Source organism: Synchiropus splendidus, chromosome 4 (assembly GCF_027744825.2).
Source record: "Synchiropus splendidus isolate RoL2022-P1 chromosome 4, RoL_Sspl_1.0, whole genome shotgun sequence".
NCBI lineage: Eukaryota > Metazoa > Chordata > Actinopteri > Syngnathiformes > Callionymidae > Synchiropus > Synchiropus splendidus.
In genome coordinates, this window is record NC_071337.1 from 27849194 (window position 1) to 27870202 (window position 21009).

Here is a 21009-nt window from a genome sequence, read left to right on the forward strand (position 1 = left end):
CACTAATGACTGCCCAATGAGCTCACGGGACACTCTGCGGGCTCATGTTGACGCACATGCGCAGTCAGATCCTGACTGACCGCTGGAGAGGTTCCGACCCGCGGTTGCAGAACCTCAGAATTTCGATCTCACTGCATTAACTTTGATCGGTTTCCTCTGCTTCCGGTGGCACATACTGACGTCACATCTTTGTCGAGGACCAACATCGCCGATGCGACGCCTCGGTCGCTGACTGGACCCGCCCCCCCACCTCGCCGCCGGGTTTCCCTCTCGAAACCACGCCGGCTACAATGAAGCTGAAACCGAATCAGACTCGAACGTACGACGTGGACGGGTTCAAGCAGCGAGCGGCGTGTTTGTGCGTCCGGAACGACCAAGAGGAAGAGGTGAGGTCCAACCAGCGGGAAAATACGCGCCATGTTCGGTCACTGGTTCGTAACTCGCGTCCCTCTGAGAATCACGACCCGTACTCGACCGGGTCCGAGATCGAGTGGTTGTTTATGTCACTGGGGCGGTTTTGCTGCAGAAAAATTGATTCATTTGTTCACTGGTCGGAAGTGACGTAGGTTTGTGACAGTTCAATCGGAAGTGTTGCTGACAGCCGTTTTTCAAAGTAAGAGGACCAGACTCATTTCACAGCCTGTCTGCTTTCATACTAAGCAGTGACGCAGTGGTGCATTAGGCCAGTGGAACCAACCCACTGCCAGAAAGCTCAGTGACTATGTTCTGGTGGACAGGTGTTACTGGTGAGCAGCAGCCGACACCCTGACCAGTGGATAGTCCCAGGCGGAGGGATGGAGCCTGAAGAGGAGCCATGTAGTGCTGCCATCCGTGAAGTATTTGAGGAGGTGAGTGAGTGGTGCATGACACTGGACGCTGGTCTTCTAAGCATGTCTTCTTTTTAGGCGGGTGTGAAGGGAAACCTGGGGAGACTTGTGGGCATCTTCGAGGTGAGACACATACACTAGCAAACAAGAAGTGGACAGAAAGTGAAGACAATGTGTTTGTTCTCTCAACAGAAAAATCAAGATCCTAAACATCGAACGTATGTCTATGTGTTGACCGTGACAGAGACGCTGGAAGCTTGGGAGGACTCGCTCAATATCGGTGCGTGTGTGTACTTGTTTGTCCGCAAGGTTGGGCCTTAATTTGGGGATGAAAACTAAAATAACTAGGTTATTATAATTGGGTTAAAGTTTGGTTCAGACTCCTGGTTAAGTTTAGGGTGAGAGGCCGGGGGAAGCATTGTGACAAAACACTATCCTTGTGGGGCCGTATGACCCATGTGGTTAAGCCTCAATATGAGGATGGAGACTTCAAAATAACTGAAATTATAAACAATTATAATAACTCATTATAATTGTGTTCCGTTTTGTTTCAGAGTCCTGGTTAAGGTGAGTCATTTGTTTTGGGTGGTTAGATTTACAGTGAGAGGCTGGGGAAAGCATTATGTCAACGAGACACCCCACGATGTCCCCACAAGGACAGAAAAACGTGTGTGTATGTGTGTGTCTGCTGGACATTGTAGCAAATACCGTTGACAAACTCTGCCCCCTTTGCCTTTTGATCTAGGCCGGAAACGCCAGTGGTTCCGAGTGGATGAAGCCATAACAGTCCTGCAGAAGAACAAACCAGTTCATGCCGAGTACCTGCGCCACCTCACCTGCTCCCCCACCAACGGGAACTCAATCCTTACTACACCTGCCAATGATAACCATGCGATCTACAGCGCTGCGGCAGCAGCGGACAGCTTGCTGCGTCCACCTCGCAGATAGGACTAGAACCTGTGAATTTCCTGGTGTCGGGATTGTTGACGCTCACTCAACCCAGACTGACCGTGTAGGGGATCTTTTCTCGTGGACAACTATGACGTCCCAGACGGCCAGGGAACCAGTGCAGCCACAGATGTTTTCTGACCAACAACAAGCGAATGTGACGACCGGAATGTTTATTGATGAGCGATGCTTTTATGATAAAAGGACACGAGACGATGTTTACAAGTTTTGTGCCAAAACTATTTTTTACTAACACGATGGTGGTTATTTATCTTTGAAAGGCTTGTGTGTAAATACTGCTATTTTATTGTTGTCAATAAAACAAATGCTCAGTTCAATATAGACGTCTGCGTGTCGGAGGTTGTGGGTTCAAATCCGGTGGAGCCGCGAGGGACGCTTACAATTCTAAAATGTTTCTGACGATCAACGAACTCCGCTGCTGCTTCAGTCATCGATCGCTTTCTCTTCAGTCACGCAACCCGAAGAGGGAGGAAACCTGACACTTGTGGTCCCGCCCCTGGCCCACCTGTTTGGATCCAGGAAACTGACTCTACTTCGTCAATTTCCAGAGGTTTCCTTTCGGAATGGAGCTCTTTTTTAAGTCTGCGTTCTCAGTTTTGGACCCATGCCTTTTGGACGACACGACCCTGGCTCTGCCTGCAGAACCAAACCTGGGACTGTCGCCCCGCCTCCACGAGCCGGACCGCAGTCATCGAGTACAACAGCAGGTCCAACTGAGCCTGAGGAGGAGGGCGAGGAGGACTCACGGTAAGACTCAAGAACCACCGGCACCACGACCGTCTGGGCCGGAAAGACTTACCCTGATGTCCTCGGTCTGATCGCACCAAATGCTCCCCGGGCCACAGCTCAGGTTCCGATCAGTCACGTGGTGTTTTCATTCAAACCACTGCTATGGAGTTCACATTAGGAATGATATACGACACAGGCAGTTCATTCTTTCACCCACCATGAACAACATATTCCTCTGAATATTTGTTCTAAAGGTGTGGATGCAAGTACGAAGTCTTTTGCTTAGTATTAAAAGAAAGAGGAACGTATTCAAACAAAGAGAAAGAAACTTTATTTTGTCGCAGTAAACAAAGCACGCGGCTAATAATGTGTGTGCATGTACATGAAATGACCAGCTCACGTCTGCAGCCTTGTAGCAAGAAGGTCGTTGGTTCGATTCCAGCTTGAGGTGTGAACCTCGCGCCAATCTGTCTTAAGGGACCTTTACACCGAGTCGCTGGAACCAGACGACTCGGAACCGCCACGGCATTTTACCACACTGACAAACGCAGCATCCATAGAAGAACTTAAAACTATTATTTAACACGTTTGCGTTTCATTTCCTTCTCACAATGGAGACTCTTTTCTTATTCAAACCTCATGAAATTGCTTGTCCATGGCGGCACCACCAATTCACTTCCAAGTCAGTGATCATCCCCAGGTGATGGTGTAAGTTATGATACTTGTCATTTTTCATCAAATTCCTGAAGAGGAGACACCAGCTTGAATCTGCGTTTGCTCTGTTTGTGTGTGATTTCTTCAGCACCGTTGTCAATGGAGCAAGATTAGCTGTTCTTACGCACAGTTGTTTTCACTCCTTAAATCATCGTCCCGCTTTTAAATCCTGAAACAAACATCTCGGACAACCACGTATCAGACTCAGGACAACAACGTGTGTGTGAAGTAGTGATGAGACCAGGTCATGCAGAGACCAAGACCTAGACCAAGCTGAGTACCGAACAAACCATTGTTCCATTGGAAACACTTCAGTTGTTGATTTATTTTGGAATAAATGTACTAATGTTTCGTTCACAGTAAGCAATAAAACTGTGTCTGTATGACAGACTTATGCTTCTCTATTATTTGGTCTATGTCTCTGTATGCTCTGGTCTTCACCCGTTCTTGACTACAGCACTGCTTTGATAGAGGTGAATGCGCTCACGTCAACACTCCCGCTGCTGGCCCTGTGAGATGTCCTCTATTTGTCCCACATTGCGGATAAACAATGGTTGCAGTGAAAGTAACGTAATGTACTAGTTGTTGGATTATCGAAGGCTTTAGTGAAATTGTCTTATGAACACAGGTGTGTGTGTGTGTGTGTGTGTGTGTGTGTGTGCAGTGTCAGTTCCCTCTAACGTGAAGAGCTTCCACGAGTCAGAAAACCTGGGCTCAAAGGTCAGAAACCCCTTGTTTGTCTTGTTCTCTGCTTCTTCTCTCATGACTTAGAAATCTGCTTGTTAACAATTCTTCTCGCTTTCGGGACTTCCCTCCACACTCAGGTTTTACCGCCGCTCCAGCGCTCATTATCAGGGCCAGCGACGCTCCGTCGTCCGTCCAGAAGGATCGAGGTTTCTCCTCCTCCAAGTCCAGAACCGACCCGCTTTCACTTCAGCACCTTCACCCTGACAGGTCCAGCATCACCCAGTGCCGCTCTGTCCCACCACTCCCCAGCCTCCCTGTGGCGCTACGCTTTTTCTGAGGGACCACAGAACACCAGGCTGCACACCTCCTCCTCTGCCTCCAGGGGACTGCGGCCAAGGGCCGTTAGAGTGAGCCAGGACCGATTTATGTCCCACCCCTCTGTGGTCCACAACGGGTTCCAGACGTACCCCCCAGTGGTCCAGGATCAGCCCCCATTTCACCCCGCGGTGGACCAGGACAAATTACAATCTTACCTCCCGCTGGTCCGGACCCGGCTCCAGGGGACGACCAACAGACAGAGAAGCGTGTTTTCTCACCAGCGTGATCATGTTTCACCCCAGGTGAATTGGGAGGAGCCTCGACTCAACATCATCAAGTCCGAATCCTCCTCAGCGAAGGGTTCCCGGCTCCAGCACCAAACGCTTCAGAACCGGAACATCTCCAGTGGGTGAGTGCGCCACAGTACATATTGATATTGACTGGTCGATGCTCAGTTGTTACTCTGGATCAGTACTTCAGGGCGATCAACCATGACAGTTGAACGAGCTGTGAAGATGCTGGACGGTGACGACTCAGACTCCTTGGTCTCTGCAGCAACACACATCCAGAAGGCCTGTTTGCATAGTGACCGCGCCAAACAGACGGTGAGCTGTCTGTCTCACGCGGCTGGTCAGCACTGCCACCAGGTGATGGGCCCTTGCCATGTGAGTGATGATGTCATCCACAGGTCTCCTACCGAGGCGGCATCAGGAAGCTCCTGCTCCTGCTCTCCAGCGACAGCGAGGAGGTGCAGCGAGCGTCTGCGGCCGCATTGCGTAATGTGGTTTATCAGAACAACGATAACAAAATGGAAGTCAAGGACAGCGAAGGCCTGGCGACAATTGTGAGAGTTCTGAAGGAGAGCAGGGACCAAGAAGTCCGACGACACCTCAGTGGTACTCCTACTCCACAATGTGTTGTTGCTTCTTGTGCTTCTCCTCTTCATCACTGCCGTTCTCCACCTCAGGCCTCCTCTGGAATCTCTCCTCTCATGACCTTCTAAAGGAGGCCTTGTCTCGGCTGCTCCTCCCTGTACTCACTAAGATGGTTCTGGTACCGTGTTCTGGAGTCTCAGAAGGCGAAAACCCTAAAGACGAACTTCTGGCTGATGACCAGGTGTTCCATGGCGCCACCTTCTGCCTCAGGTGAGTGTCATCTGTTGTGACACCCCACCTCCTTGGGACTCAGGTGTCATGGGCTTGGATCTAGGAATCTGAGCGGTTGCGGACCAGATGGACGGCGTCGTATGCGAGAGTGTGAGAATCTGGTGGACTCACTGGTTTACTATGTCAGGAAGACTGTCGCTGACTACAACACTGAGGACCAGGTGAGTGATGCGGCAACTGGTAATGTCAGGACCTTTGCGTAACGGCTCCTTCTGGTCTCCAGGCCACAGAGAACTGCGTCTCTGTTCTTCACAACTTGTCCTACCAAATGGAGGCAGAGCTCCCTCGAAGGTATGCTGCACAGTTCCAAGTGACAGAACCGAAAGTGACCCACACAAAGCCGGTTGGATGTTTTTCACATCGCGGCCACAAGGAGGAGAAGGTAAATAGGCTGTCTAGTGAAGTTCATCCATGAGTCGACAGTTTGTCTGCATCCGCACAGTTGCCTTCGGAGCAACAGCGCTCCCTGTTGGAGGAGAAGGCAAACCCTCGTGGTGTGGAGTGGCTGTGGAGTGCCATCACCATTCGCATGTACCTGTCCATCATGGCACGCAGCTTCCGTCCTAGCACACAAGAGGGAGCTGTGGGGGCACTGCAGAACCTCACTGCAGGAACTGGACCGGTGAGTCCTGCCAGAGCTGTTGTCACTCAAACTACCAAACCTCTTCCAACTTATTGCCCGCTGAACATCATGACCATCTGCAGAGATGCTCTGACTGGATCTTTGGTTGTGTTTACAGATGACCAAAGCCATTGCCACAGCCATTGTGCGGCGGGAAAATGGCCTCCAGCATGTGAAGAAGATGCTTGCGGGCAGCGAAGACATCTTGAGGAAGACGACCATTTCCCTGATTAAAAATCTCTCCCGCTACCGCGAACTGCACACCGACATTGGTATGTTTCTGTGACAAAACACCGTGCTGAGAACAATCGTACAAGATTCCTATCCTGTGATTCTTTAGTCGGTAACTGTTTTTCTGACTCACACTTCCTGTTTTGTGTTTGAAGTGAAACATTTGTTAGCTGAGCTGATCGAGATGCTTCCTGGTGAAGATGCCGGGAGCGAGCCCTCGTCGGAAGTGACGTCGGCCTTGTGTAGCATTCTTGTCAGCCTGAGTCACGACATGCAGCACTCCAGATCCATTGTCAGCCAGGGGGCGCTGCCCAAGATCAGCCACATCAGCTACTTTGAGAGCAGGTGAGCAGGCGTTCCTGGATAGCTAACCCTGCATAGGTCGATCGTGAGTTTGTCAAAGCGCTCTGAGTTCATGGCGCTGGCCGTATGTCTTTGTTGTTTTACTCTGGTGATTTAGTTGCGATGTGGTCCATGCCACCGAGCTCCACCCTGTTGAATGAGGTTGGACCTCCTGCAGTCTGTGTTCTAAATGTCCTTGTGATGTTTGATATATCTGGGTTTCAGTTCTGGACCGAGTCGGGCAGCGCAGTCCGCAAGTCTTCTGTTGCACTCTTTGTGGAAACACACCGACCTACATGGATTGTACAAGAAGGTGAGTATGGGTACACAAACACGCACTCTCATCCGGTTGCAATGTCCTCTGAGTGGTCGTTTCTGATCCACAGATCGGCTTCAGGAAGTCTGACTTCATCAATGCCAGAACCACGAAGGCCATTCAGTCCAGCTAAGACCAAGGGTCTGGAACAAGACTGTCACACATCCTTCTGGTCCACCTGGTTTTAGTGCCTCCCTCAAACACATGTTCATACACACACACACACCCTCTGTCTCTCCTTCTCTCTGTTTCTTACTCTCAACACAGCAGTCACTTCTTGGCCCTCATCACACGAAAGGATGTTTGTAATAAACGTTATTATTGTGAACCTCTGAAAGACCTTCGTCATTTGTCTCGGTCGACCTCTAGATGTCACTCGGAGTGCGGTAATGTGGTCACACAGGCGTCAAGAGACCAGCTCTCTCAAGCTCCCTCAAAATGTAGCTCCAAGTTCAGATCACGTGAACAATGTCGTTATTATATCACAAAGTCGTAGACTGACGTCACAGCGGTTCCAAGAATCGCTCCTTTAAACTGGTCCATGATGCTTTGCGGCAGCCCGATTGTGTACAGCGTGATTTACTGTCTGACGTGAGGAAGCAGTGAACCGTCCAGAACCTGCAGCGGCTCAGGAACCAGAACACTCGGGACGGGAGGAAGCAGCTCTGACTGAGCTGGTGAGTGGCTCCTGGCTCCGAACCAGGCAGCGAAAGAAACTTTTTATCCCTATGTGCGCATGTAACGGCTACTATGGTGCACCGTAGGGACCCAGCGGAACCTGCAGTCGAGGACCACTAGCCGGACGGCGATCGCCGCGTCAATCCTCAGATTAGTCTCGAGTGTTTCACACACAAGTGGCTGCTGGTTCGAATCCCAACGCTGAAGTTGCAGGTAGTTGGTTTACGTTTGCTGGCGTCACGTGCCTCATTTCTGCACGTGACATCCAAAGTTTTTCATTTCCTAACTATGCGTGTTGCGGGTGCGATAGAGGGGAAACAAAGATGGGGTTGTGTCGCCATGGAAACGCATTGTTTGCACCCAGTCATCCTGCACACACGCTGCAGACAACTCACGTGTCAGAGCCCAGTTCATGTTCACTGACGACAGACTGTCACAATAAAGTCTGCTAGGAACCGAACAGCGACACACACCATTAAAGTTGGTGCGCGCGCGTGATGCTTGGCTCAGCTCTTTCCAGTCCTGCAGTGGAGCAGCAGAGTGACATCACTGCACCACCAGCGCTCTCAGTCGGCTGAAACTCTGGATCGTTCTCTCATGGCGTTATCATAAAGCGCCCCCAAGTGGCTTCAGAAAGAAATGTTGTTCCTTCTCAGCACCTTGACTTGGTAAGAGCGCGCCTGGACTGTATGTGGAGGGAAGGAGTGACGACGTCTGGATGAGGATGGATCTGAAAGTGTGGGTGGACGGAGTCCAGCGAGTTGTCTGTGGTGTGACTGAGTTCACCACATGCCAGGAAGTAGTCATTGCTCTTGCACAGGCCATCGGTGAGCAAGCTTCCCAATATCACTCCATTTTATCACTCGAGTCTGTCTTCCACCCGCTAAGCATCATGTCTGTGTTGCAGGTCGCACTGGCCGATACACCCTGATTGAGAAGTGGCGGGAGACAGAGCGCCATATTGCGCCAAGCGAGAGCCCTGTGGTGTCCCTCAACAAATGGGGGCAGTTTGCCGGTGATGTCCAGCTCATCCTCCATCGTTCAGGACCGTCGGCCAGTGAAAGGCAAGTGTCCGGCCTCTTGTCGGCACGAGTACTGTCCCGCCAGAGTCTACCGCCCCTTGCCAAGCTCCGACCTGCGGCAGAGTGCGCGCTCAAACGCTGTGAACCGAAACGCAAGTCGCTTGCAGGACGAGCTCGGAGTCTGCGTGAGATCTTTGGGAAACGTAAAACCACTGATGGTACTGATGACCATTGATACCTGTCGATCAGGTGGAGATACATCCTCACCCCTGTCACTCATTTCACCGTCAGGTTCTCAGCAGCCATGCAGAGACATTGGTGGAAGAAGAACTGAATGTGAAGGTTCGGCCTGTGATCTGGGGCGCCTGGTGCAGCTGCAGAAAGACAAGCTCCAGGTTCTAGAAAACCTGCTGCTGGGCTTTGAGACGGTGCTAGATGAGGTGTGTGGATTCATACATTTCATTTGGATCACTACCAAAACCCCTTTTTTCTTACCCAGGACAGAGCCCTGGAGGTTCTGATGCTGGAGCAGCAAGTGAGGAAGAACAACACTGAGATCGAGGAGGAAGAGTTCTGGCAGGACGAGTTTCAGATGGAGCTGGAGAGCGAGCAGCTGCTCAGGCTGCAACTAGAGCAGCTCCAACATCAACTATTGGACTGTGAGCAGAAACTCTCTGAACATCTCGTTTACATCCAAGTGAGTCTAGAATCTAAGCTGTTTGCTTCAAGCTGTTTTCATGCTGACTTGTTCTGTTGGTCTCAGAAGATGGAGGAGGAAGTGCAGCAGGAGAACGGGCCAGGCCAGACAGTCTCGGAGGAGGTGAGAAGCACCACAATATCCGGAACGCAGAGGTTCTTCATCTGATGTTCTACCACTCTGTGTACTCTGTAGGAAGTGGCTCCAAGACCAGACAGTGTGTGGGCGGAGCTGGAGATCCAGAATCAGCATGCAGCTCACCTGGAGGTCAGCTTGAGGTCATTGGAGGATCAGCTGTGCCAGACCAGCTGTTTGCTACAGGTCAGAACCCCAGGGATCCAAATAGATCACCTGATTTGCACCAAACAATAACAGACCGTGTGTGTGTCTCCAGGAGAAGGAGCAGGAACTCGAGTTGTTGACAAAAGAACTTCGACGAGTAAATCTGCGACAGTTTATTCAGAAAACTGATACAAGAGTTGCTGTGGTAGTGGCAGGTGAGGACACACACACAGTCAAATCCAGGAACCTATGCTGTGGTTCTGGTCCAGAGGTGGACTCCGGTTCTCTGGATCGAATGAGCATGTCTCGACCCGTACTCACTGACCCCTCAGTCCTGAAGTGCAGCACCTCATCACCTCGCCACCCTGCAGGGGTCTATGTGTGAAGGTGCAGCTGATGTATGTGTGTCACAGAAGCTGGAGGACTGGGTCGGGTCATCAATCCGGGACACGCACGACCAGGAGAGCTGCCTCGTCAATCACTGACTGTTGTGTATGTCTTCACACTCATGTGTGTCCTATGGCCTTGTTCTAGTTTCAAAAGCAGAAACTTTATTTTACTAACTTGAGTTGCATTTCCAATAAAACCACTTCAAACGCTTGTTTTTATTCACCCATCGACATGTTCTTGAACACCTGGCTAGCCAATGAGTCACCGAAAAGTTGACGGTGTTGGTATAGAATAGAATAGAAGAGCCTTTATTGTCCTTCTACAGTGTACAACGAGATTTGAGCGCTACTCCCTTGGTGCAAACAATGTAAAAAGAATATATCAAAACAATCAAGCAATGTATGGACATGCAGAGAAAACTTTTGGCCGGAAGTCAAACACAAACGTGTGTCTCAACGATGAAACACTAAGGAGATCTTCTGGTAAACATGTTTGTATGAAGAAGAAACCACCATCCGACTTGGTCCCACAGACTAAATGCACGCTCTCTGAAACTTGCTCTGTTGACCACTGATAATGCGTTCAGATGCATCTGAGGTTTTGAAGAGCATCAGAATCACCATTTGTAATGTTGTTCGTGAACCCGTGTGTTGACCAGCTCCCTGAGTATCTCAAATGAACAGAGTCGACTATAAATGGATTAAATTAGATATCCTTCAATTCACTATCCAGTCACCTGACCACCTTGACTCGATGTGGACTTCAGTATTTTAAGCTTTCCCTGTCGATCTATGATTTTACATCCTATCAATGGCACCCCCAAAATCCCTGCCAGTGACCCCACGGTCTCTATGGCGCCCCCTACTGTTTCCTGTGAGGTGGCGTCTCGATTCAGGAAAACCTCTCGAGTGCTCTGCGACACGTATCCTGGTCATCTCTCTTATGATATGCCAGTCCGCCCCTTTTTCTTCAACTTCTATCTCTGCCAGTCTTCGTCCAGCGATCACCTGCCTCCTCTAGATTATGTGTCTCTCCTCCCTAACTTAGTCGACTTAGTCACTATTTCTGACGTTGCTATTTCATTGCGACGTCTCGGTTAATAAGCAATAACAACAACATAGCTTCTTCTGACTTGTCAGCTCTGGTGGGCGAGTCACGAGGTCCAACAAAGGTCGAGTCAGATCACAGAGGAACCGGACGGGGCTCAATCACGGTCGAGAACCAGCCTCGGAACCAAAGATCCCGGAACCTTGTTGAGCCCCGTCTTCCGTTATCTTAGCCACGTTAGCTGAGCAGCGCAGTTCGCGACACCACGGCTCACCATGTTGTTTATTTTTATATGAACACACACACGAGCCCGAGTGTGTGAGTGAATGTTAACACCGAACCCCCAGGGTCGATGTAGAATATATTTGTCACACTTCAAAGGAACTTCCGGTTTTGGGTGAGCTAGCACTGCTAACGCAGCTGCACTATCGCAGCGCTCCAACACGTTTGTTTGTCGCCGTTCCACTACCGAACGAGGTGTTGTTTCACAGAAGCACGGCGCCGGAGCGAACTATTAAAAGAAAAACATTGACCATTCTGCGCTTCCGGCAGTTTCAAAATAAGTGTTCGAGCGTCGCACCAGCGAAAATGGCCGGAGAAGAGTCTGCTCGTAAGTTCAACATCCACTGTTTATTCGTGAGAGCTGGAGAGACCAGACTCGCTTCTGTAAAACAAGCCTCACAAGAGACTGTGTTTGGCTTGTGTGTCAAGCACTGATAGATCGCCTGTTAGATCACGTGTTGATTCGGGTGCTCTGAGGTGTTGACTACTGTAGTGATAAACCCAAACATGAGCGTGTGTGAGCCAGTGTTGTTGCCGTTGTTAGGGAGAGTCCAGTTCAGTGAAGCCCAGAGGAGAGATAACTTTTACTTTTGCAGGAAGTCTAAACACCTGACGACATTCTAATCATTCAAACAGATCCTCCCGGTGAGGTCCGACTTTGATGCTTGTGGTGTTCTGTTTTGTCTGCTGATGTCAACTGATGTTCAGAAAGGTTGTCATGATTTGTGTGCGGTGACATGTCTGCTCTTTTCTGACTGGTGGAGTCGTGTCCTGTCACAGCCACTGATTGACTTTAGAGAATTCTCCATCTGAGGGATACTCATGTTGACGTGGACCTGGTCAGATCCCCCAAAGCTCTCAAAAGAAGGACACTGATAGTTCCTTTGTACATGAGAGGCTCCTGTTCCTTTGTGCTTCTAGCTCATCGGCTGTCCGGCATTTGTCGACTGGCCCAGCTCTGTCATGGTGGTGAGCAATGTGCCGAGGTCTCGAACCTGGATGACAAACATTCCAGAGTCGTGTTGCGGGTTGTGAGGAGAGGAACGCTTTACCTGACATCATGGTGCCACATAGCGCTCTGAGCCCCAGCAGAGAAGTCTCATTCCGACCCAGTCTGAAAGTGCTCCATCTGGACCACTGTGATGTCATCTCTCTTGTCATGTTGGCTCATGTCACGACTTGTAGATCAGTCTCCACCACAGATCCTGTTCTGTCCCCTTCAGACTGACTCGGGTGTCACATCTTGTAGCGGGTCAGTCTCACTAGCAACCGTGAGTTGCTAGTATTCCAGACTCAAGGTCTGGTGTTCCCACCTGGTCTGGTCATCCACTGACGCACACCACCGACATCAGATAGTCTGCTCGAGTCGTTTGTGACTTCTGGTTCTCATACGGAATCCATTGAGCTGATTTGTTGGGTGTGAAACAGCGCGCCCAGTGGAGAGACCCCTAAACTGCAGGCTCTTGATCCGGTCCTCGTCAGCCAACCAGGAACGGGGGCTTGACGTGATCTGGACTGAGGCGGATGAGACCAGAAACCTTTGTTCTGCCTCCTCCTGTCCTGGGCAACGACGACCAGACCCGTCGGGACTCGGACCAGCGGACGGGTTCTGCTTATCGATCATTGAGACCCGGGATCGAGTCAATCGTGGTCCAGATCCGGTTTTCCCGCAGTCGGACGCCAAATGGAAGTGAACGGCGCGCCCGGACGTGGCAGCAGTCGAGGTGCGATCGATCATAGATCACGGTCCCGGCGATATTACCCAGAACGCATCTGTGGTTCCGATCCGGTTCCAGGTCCGATGGCTTTTATTTTCCTCCATCGGCTTCCTGGAGGAAGAGGAGGAGCAGGAGGAGAGTGATGAAGCTTCACCTCCAGATCTGTGTGTGCGAGTGTGTGTGCGCGTATGCGCGTTTGTGTGTACCGGGTGTCAATGGATGGATGATCATCAAACGATTTCAGTTTATTGTGCAAGAAGATGATGTTGATTGTGATAATGATCGATGGCTGTTAAAATGCCTTCATTCTGTGGTCGGTCAGAACGTGCCGTGTCCTCCAGGTGCTTCAGGACTTAACGACAGAGAGACCAGTGTCTGTTTTCGCGTGACTTTCTCCTCCTTTGTCACCACTTTTATGCGTTTTGTGTGCTCAACCCCTGTTTTGCGCTTCTCTTGCAGCGACGTTCACACACAGTCACGTGACGGCAGCAGTTTGGTTGAACAAACAATTGAGTCCACTAATTGACCGCGTGTGTTTGTGTGTGTGTCCTCCAGCCCATGACCTCCCCGTCCACTACCTCCGCCTCCTGGCCACACCTGTCCAGCTGCTGTCGGCCGCCATGTGGCACACTGTCCAGGGTGGATTGGTGGACCGCTTTGGGGTTCTGGAAGAGTTTGTTTCCATGACAACGGAACTGGTACCAGAACTGATGAACTACAGCCAGAGGAGTCAGCTGATCCTGGGCCTGCGAGCCAGGGTCAGTTACATGCATGTGCACCTTAACCCCACTATTAATGCATGTACAACAAACACTAACATCCACTTTGTTCGTCCCCCACACACATTGAAAGCTCAGATGTTTTCCATCCTTCATGTCTTCAACCTGAATGTCATGGTAGGCATCCTGTATGGCATCCACCATTTGTTTATGTTTCTGCACCACAGCTGGTTCTGGAGATGTGTCGAGGTGATGATCCGGTGGACTTTGAGGTCATCCAACCCCACCTTGATCGGATGAAAGCTCCTGCGAGTGGCACCAAAGACCACCAGGTGAGACTCACAAAATCACATATACATATGTTCTGGAGCAATCCTCTCAACATCTGTCGTGTCAGTTGACCGTGGACCAGGTGGAGGAGTCGGAGGTCAACTTTGTGGAGCTGGTCCACTCAATACTGGACGACCCAGCAGAGAAGAAGTTCTTCTTTGAGGTCAGACTGCTGCGTCTGTTGCTGACTGTTGTTGTTGGCAGCCAAAATAATTATTAGTTTTAGTCACATCTCAGTCAGGTCTACTTGTGATAGTTTATGTCTAGTTTTAGGTGACAGAAACTCCCTAATATTTCAGTCAGTTTTGATCAGGGAGAAATGATGATAATACTCCAGGGACATACAATTTATTTTTTTGTATTTACCGTGGTATGCAAATTAACATAGGCACATCAACTATATTAAGATATGAGTATCCTTGCACCTGAGCACTATGTACTGTATATTACTCACACACAGCCACAATTATGATGAATCACAGGTTTCATCTTTTTGCCCAAATACAACAGTGTTCAAAATATAATTAACTTATTACATTTTGATTAGTGATCATTTGCTTAGTAACCACATTACATGGCGCATTGTTTTTTCTTTTTGCTGACAACATTTAGTCACAATGTCACTAAATACAGTTGACACACGTGGCACACATACTGACGTGACGTGAGCACAAGGTGGAGCACGAACCCGCCAATTCAGTCCCATCAGCAGCTCATTTGCACCAAGAGGTCTGTGGGAAAAGTTGTGTCTGTATCATTTATGTACTAATGCTCGACTCACTGACGTAACCGTCACGTTGTCTACAACAGGAAGTGTTCCCGATGTACTTTGGGTCCAAGTTTGATGCTGCTCTGGAAATGCTGATGTGGGAGTTCATCTCCCGACTGGACGAGCTGTTGCCTCTCCCTGACTTCACTCAGGTAACATGTCCATTTGACCTCTGTATGCCCTGGCCATAGGAAACTACTAACACCTGTCTGTTCGCAGCTGGCCGCCCTGCTGGGTGACGCTCCAGCCTTTCTGGATGACTGTCTCACGTCCTTCTTCCCTCCAGAGGACATGAAGGCAGTCCTCCAGCACCACCGACAGCTGGGACACTTCCAGGAGAAAGGTACCGTATACACACACCAACAAATACAAGATGAGTGTCGGGCAGCTCATCACCACCGGTTCTGGTCTTTGTCTTCAGATCCTCGTCTGCTGCCTATGGACAACTGCATTCTCACCTCCATGTCTCTTTCACCTGCTGCCCGACGAGCTGGGACCTCTGCCCCTCCCATCTCTGCCCACAAAGACCCCCCAGACCACATTATTATCTCAGAGAGCAGCCGCCTCCGTCCTGGCAGTCTGAAGGCCGATGAAACTATTGACCTGACACTGGGCAGCGCAGTGCCAGACAGTGATGACGAGAGCTGCATCATCCGAGGGTGGGTCCAGAGGAAGAGGAAGCTGAGCCAAGGGGAGGACCTCCCCCCTAAACTCATGTAAGATCCAGCAGGTGACCTCAGGGCGACCTGGAGTTGAGGGATGTATCCATAATCCCTTTGTCTTTGGCAGGAAGTCTCACTTGGATGAGCAGTACTCTGCCGTTTCTCCTCTCATCTCCATCTGGGGTGACTACACTGCGGAGGGCCCAGCTCCTCACAGCCTCCTCCGCACAGCCACTGACGACTCTCAGGAAGATTCTGGCCTGGCCCAGATCGACTCCAAGGTTCCGTGGTCGGACGAGGAGACGATGACCCTGCTGGACATCTGGGGCCAAGACTCGACCCAACGGGCTCTGAAGCGCTGCCTCAAGAACCGACACATCTTCGCGCAGATCGCCCAGAAGATGGCCGAGCATGGTTACGCAAGGTCCACCGAACAGTGCCAGACCCGGATTAAGAGGCTGAAGAAGTGTTTTCGTAGGAATGTCAGGTGGGTCCCACTTCCTTTCTGGACACTTTCTGTGTATCCAGTTCCTCTGTGTGTCCACCAATACAAGCTGTCCTTGTGTTGATCGAAATCAGAGGGAACTCTGGGAATGAATACAAATTCTACGAGCAGCTGCAGCGAGTTCTGGGGTCCTCACGGCCGCCTGACCATCTTGAGGTCTCTTACGACGTCGACGAGATTGTGGAGGAGGAAGAGTCTCGTGATGCCGATGAGGAGCTGCAGTTTGTGGGACAAGCGACCGCCCTAGAGACAGGTAAGACGACAAGACAATTTTTCCTCAACTGCTGAAGGACTTGCTAAGCTCGCTGGCTCAGGCTGTCCTCTGTGTTTTTGCAGTTTCAGGTGTTCGTGTTCCCTGGACCGACCTGGAGACCCTCACCCTGATCAACACATGGGGAGACGACCGGATGAATAAGAGGAGTGGAGCACCGCGCACTGGCAACATCTTTGCCATCATCTCCAGCAAAATGGCCTCCCAAGGGTTTTCTAGAACCCCAGAACAATGCCAGACCCGCCTGAAACGGCTCAGGTCAAAGTTCCGTCAGTGCTATGAGAACAAGTAGGTGTAATAGAAGGGAGGTGTCGCTGAGTCGGCCTTCTGACTGCCTACCTCTGCTCTCTCCCAGCATCAGAGGGCGCCGACAGGTCCACTGCAGATTCTACAACCAGCTGGGTCGAGTTCTGGTCAAAGACTTCGAGCCAGATCCGTCCCTGAGTGATGACCCAGAACCCGAAGACTCCCAGCCAGAACCAGGTACCCGGCCTGGACGCCCACCTACTGCTTGTGCTCACAAGTTTGTTGTGTGTGTTTCTGTTCATGTGGTGTTCTGGGGTGTGTGTAATTTGACTTTATTTTGTCTTCTGTCGCGTGTTTCGTATGTATGTGTGTGTACTGTGGTGTATTTCGTGTCTGTGATGGTCTGGGGTTGCTTCAGGACCTGGAGGACTTGCTATGATAAATGGATTCATTAATCCTGCTGTCTGCCAAAAATCCTGCAGGAGATTGCTATTTTGTGCGGCAAGACAATGTTCAGGACAATGTTTGTGCTTTCTCTGACTGGTGCTTAAATACGCTTGATGATGTGAAGCAAGCTGGTCTTTTGAACACCATTGTGTAACGTGTGTTTCCTTTTTGTGTGTGCTGCTCACACCGTTGTGTTTTATCTGTGTGTGTGATTCAATCTGTTTCTTATCTGTTTTGTGTCATATCTATGTGCGTCTGTGTGTTTTAGAAATGTGGGTTGCTGTGTGTCTTAAACAGGTGTGTGTGCAGCTATTATGTTGTTTGTTGGGTCTGTGCATATGTTGTTGTGTGTTATTTGACTTGGTTCTGTCTGTGATTCCTGGTCCCTCATCAGGTGCCTCCAGCAGTGCCCAGGATGAGCGCAGGAAGGTTCCGTGGTCAGACAGGGAGACGGTGATCCTCTTGGAGGTCTGGGGTGATGCACAGGTGACTACCACTTGGACGCTGTGCCTCAGACAAAGACAAAAGAAAGTGACATCAGAGTTTGTTGTTTTCTCCAGGAAAAGCAGAGCTCGGGTCGAACGTCGAGCAATGTCTTGCTCTTCACTGAGATTGCAGACAAGCTGGCGGAGAGCGGATTCAGTCGCACCGCGGAACAGTGTCAGACCCGTGTGAAGCGCCTTAAGTCCACATACTGGCAGTGCCGGGACAGTCCCAGGTGCGGAAGGTACCACTCTCCTCTTCAGTGCTCCCTCTAACGCCACTGTGCCTGCTGATCTGACAGTAACGGGAAGATAGACTTCCGCTTCTACGAACTGATGGAGCAGATTCTGGACAAACAACCGTCTACGTCCGCCGCTGCCTCCTCTGCTGTGACGGACTCCATTGAGATCTCTGAAGAGTCTGCCGACGAGGAAGATTCCAACGCGGCAGGTGAAATTGCTTCCCATGTCTTGATGAGCCACCTCCACTCTGTTGCCATGGTTACCAGTCACATGCTCATTGTATGAGGTAACCATGGTTACTGTAGACAATGTTATGGCCCCTGTGGATGATTAGTTTCCATGGTGACTGTCATAGTGGTGAGTGCAGGCTGTGCTGTGGGTCAGCGTGGTCACCATAGTTACAGAGCTTGTGTGTTGCCATCGCAACAGAATCAGCCGTGTCGGCGGAAAAGACACCTCAGAACTCATGGACTGACGAGGAAACCTTGGGGCTCATCAGTGTTTGGGGTGACCCCGAAATTCAGGAGGCGTTTGCGGCGCCGGTCGCTAACAGGCTGGTCCACGCAAACATCGCAGAGAGAATGAAGGAACTCGGCTACTCCAGAACTGGAGAGCAATGTCGCTGGAAGATGAAGGCTCTCCGGAACAACTACCGTAACAGCTACGAGAGGAAATTGTATGCTCAGAAATGTTTCTCCGGGAGGCGCTGATTTCTTGTCTAACCTGACAATGCTGGACCACAGGAGCGGGAAGGTGGTGGACTACCGCTTCTACGACCTGCTGGAGAAGATTCTGGGTCCTCGAGTGGAGAACGAGGAGGGAGACGATGCACTCGAGCAGATTCCAGGTTGGACAGCCAGTCTCACGTGTTCAGTTGTCCGTTTTCACAACTGTTTCTTCACTCTTCATCGCCCCGGTTCACAACCCTGAACCTCAAATTCAGTTTTCATAAAGTTTGTCAACGTTTCAAGAGCTTATTATCACAGTTCATTCATTCCTATGCGCCACGGTAACACAGGTGCCCTGTCTTCAGTCTGTGCTGACCCGGCCAATCTGCCGTGGACGGAGGTGGAGACGATGACTTTGGTGCAGGTGTGGGCCGCTGATGACGTCCAGCTCAGCCTGAAGATGAGTGTCCGCAATGGTCACGTTTATGCCGACATTGCAGACAAGATGGCTGCCTTAGGCTACACAAGGACGGCAGAACAGTGCCAGAATCGAATAAAGAGGCTGAAGAAGACGTACAGGCGGCACTGCAACAGTCGGAGGTGAGCTCGCCTGCTGCGTTTGCCACGCAGTGCCGCTGCTGACTGTTTTCTTGCCAACCTTCACAGGAACGGTGCGCGGGCTGCGTTCCAGTACTTCCACCTGATGGATCCGGTCTTGAACGGATCTTCCGCTGAAGATGTCTCTACCTCGTGGAGTCTTCCTGCTGAGAAGGAAAACAAGGTGTCGACCAGCCAGCCGACCCCTGATTCAGCCAAGAAAACGCCGTGGTCTGAGCAGGAGACGCGAACGCTGCTGCAGGTGTGGGGGGATGACGGCGTCCAGCTGACCCTGAGAGGCTGCCAGAAGAACCGTCACGTCTTCAACTACATCTCTGACCGAATGAGCGACAGTGGCTACAGCCGGACGCCGGACCAGTGCTACACTCGGATCAAACGCCTCAAACACGGATTCCTGCACGAGAAGTGGGTGACACACAGAGGAGAGATAGATAGAACTGAGCAAAACAAAGAGATTTAAGGGGACTCTCGTTTAGTGATTGTTAGGTTTCATGAGACTTTCAGTTAGACTGTTCAGAATCAGCATGAACAGTCTGGGTGAACATGCAGTCACGGAGTAATGGAGCGTGAGTCAGATTACGATTGTGTTCTGTCAACAGGGAGGAGTTCAAGTTCTTTGTGGAGATGGAAGAAATCTTCAGTCGAGACCTGAGTGTGGACGAGTCGGTGGCAGAAGAACCAGACGAAGTGCCCGCAGAGCAGGAGAGTGAAGCAGGTGAACAACCGTCGGCTGTTTGTGAAGGACACGCTCTGACCTTGACTGTGTCCTTATCCAGTGCCTGCTGAAGTCCAGTGGACGTCAGACACCACCAAACACCCTTGGGGCGACCCGGAGACCCGGGTGCTTCTGGAGATCTGGGGCAGCGAGGACATGCAGGAGAGCCTGCGCAGTTGCACCAAAAACAAGCACGTCTTCGTCTTGATCTCCGAGGCCATGGTGGGCCGCGGCTACCCGAGGACACCCGAGCAGTGCCAGACGCGTATCAAGAGGCTGCGCGCCAACTTCAGGCACTTCCTGGATGGCAGGAAGTAGGTGTCTGTAGCCACCGTGACTGTAGAGGTGCTGGCAAATGAAAGCTAACAGTGATGTTTTTTTCTGCAGAGGAGAGAACGAGTGCAAGTTCTTCCAGCAGCTCTCCCACATCTTTGGAGACAAGTACGGGAGCCTGGACACGTCGCCTGATGACCCTGACGACCAGGAGGAGCCTGTTGGTGAGGTCACATGACTGTGTGCGTGAAGCAGCCTGGCCCTTTCATGACGATTGACAGATGTGTGTTTTGCCCCCAGATTGCGTGTCTTGAAGATCCAGAGTGGATTTTAATGTGTGGAACCAGGGTCCTGGCCACGCCTACTGGCTCTAATGTCGCCGCCACCGCACCAGGCCAGATGACCGACTTGTGTGTGTCTGGACAGAACCAAGAGAAGCGCGCCAGAATCGGAGATGGCATTTGCGGATGTTTTCAAAACTTAATTTAAAAGTTGTCTTAAGTGTTTGGACCTGGTCCAAATGGTGACAAGACCAGGTCTGGTTTGTTATGTTGATATTTGGTTGAGAATTAATTTATTCCAGAGTTTTTATTTTTAATATTTCTGTTTGAACGATCAACTCTTTTGTAACGCTTAATAAATGCTCCATGAGATCACCAGGTCACAAGAGTGACGGTCGCCTCCCCGTCCGCTGACAAACCGATGCCACCCTGCCTGCAGACATTTGGCTCAATGCTAGCAGAGCAGCTGGGTAGAGAGCGCCACCTGCAGACGAAGTTTGGAATGGTGCGATAAGATTCACACGCGACTCATGAGGTGAACCTCTTCTGTACACCCCTGTGTACACCTGTGTTTGGAACTCTGATTTTCTCCCACAGTCTAAAAACATGCAGAGAGTTAATGACTCGTAGGTGTGATGCTCCCACCTCTCATCCGATCTGATCCCACAGCCCATTGCCAATCCACATATTAGAGTGCCGTGAATGCAAATCAAAACCTACCCTGAACCTCAGGTCTTCAGAGA

The 21009-nt window shown here is 50.7% G+C and overlaps 4 protein-coding genes across 14 annotated transcripts; all 4 read left to right on the forward strand.

Annotated features, from left to right (window-relative positions):
• Positions 1-88: 88 nt before the first annotated feature.
• On the forward strand, positions 89-2103 carry nudt4b (nudix (nucleoside diphosphate linked moiety X)-type motif 4b). Its single transcript, XM_053862804.1, has 5 exons — positions 89-386; positions 738-848; positions 906-950; positions 1020-1107; positions 1573-2103. The coding sequence occupies exons 1-5, from the start codon at positions 291-293 to the stop codon at positions 1773-1775; spliced, it is 543 nt and encodes a 180-aa protein (XP_053718779.1). The 5' UTR covers positions 89-290; the 3' UTR covers positions 1776-2103.
• A 226-nt stretch (positions 2104-2329) lies between these two features.
• pkp2 (plakophilin 2) lies at positions 2330-7244 on the forward strand. The gene is made up of 13 exons (XM_053863175.1): positions 2330-2543; positions 3904-3959; positions 4064-4653; positions 4717-4849; positions 4933-5140; positions 5212-5389; positions 5454-5571; positions 5634-5792; positions 5853-6032; positions 6151-6304; positions 6419-6608; positions 6831-6918; positions 6992-7244. Exons 1-13 carry the CDS (start codon positions 2360-2362, stop codon positions 7052-7054), a joined length of 2301 nt encoding a protein of 766 aa, XP_053719150.1. The 5' UTR covers positions 2330-2359; the 3' UTR covers positions 7055-7244.
• Positions 7245-7455: 211 nt separating this feature from the next.
• Positions 7456-10218, forward strand: LOC128757800 (ras association domain-containing protein 8-like). 5 transcript variants are annotated; one of them, XM_053863344.1, is made up of 10 exons: positions 7456-7598; positions 7686-7812; positions 8256-8426; positions 8507-8839; positions 8913-9061; positions 9121-9318; positions 9385-9441; positions 9514-9639; positions 9713-9815; positions 10014-10218. In XM_053863344.1, the coding sequence occupies exons 3-10, from the start codon at positions 8318-8320 to the stop codon at positions 10166-10168; spliced, it is 1230 nt and encodes a 409-aa protein (XP_053719319.1). In that variant the 5' UTR covers positions 7456-7598; positions 7686-7812; positions 8256-8317; the 3' UTR covers positions 10169-10218. The 5 variants fall into 5 exon arrangements, with proteins under 5 accessions (XP_053719319.1, XP_053719321.1, XP_053719317.1 ...); XM_053863346.1 differs by having other exon boundaries at positions 9121-9280; positions 9388-9441; positions 10014-10146; XM_053863342.1 differs by having other exon boundaries at positions 9713-10157.
• A 786-nt stretch (positions 10219-11004) lies between these two features.
• On the forward strand, positions 11005-20652 carry zgc:113263 (uncharacterized protein LOC503753 homolog). Of its 7 annotated transcripts, none has more exons than XM_053863339.1 (22): positions 11005-11647; positions 13593-13795; positions 13984-14088; positions 14154-14249; positions 14897-15007; positions 15075-15198; positions 15277-15571; positions 15645-16004; positions 16097-16275; positions 16359-16581; positions 16649-16775; positions 17368-17472; positions 17547-17704; positions 17771-17919; positions 18141-18387; positions 18455-18558; positions 18730-18979; positions 19046-19402; positions 19597-19712; positions 19774-20026; positions 20100-20209; positions 20286-20652. In XM_053863339.1, the coding sequence occupies exons 1-22, from the start codon at positions 11626-11628 to the stop codon at positions 20297-20299; spliced, it is 3708 nt and encodes a 1235-aa protein (XP_053719314.1). In that variant the 5' UTR covers positions 11005-11625; the 3' UTR covers positions 20300-20652. The 7 variants fall into 7 exon arrangements, with proteins under 7 accessions (XP_053719314.1, XP_053719316.1, XP_053719315.1 ...); XM_053863341.1 differs by having other exon boundaries at positions 11005-11434; XM_053863340.1 differs by lacking the exon at positions 11005-11647 and adding an exon at positions 11691-11964.
• Positions 20653-21009: the final 357 nt, after the last annotated feature.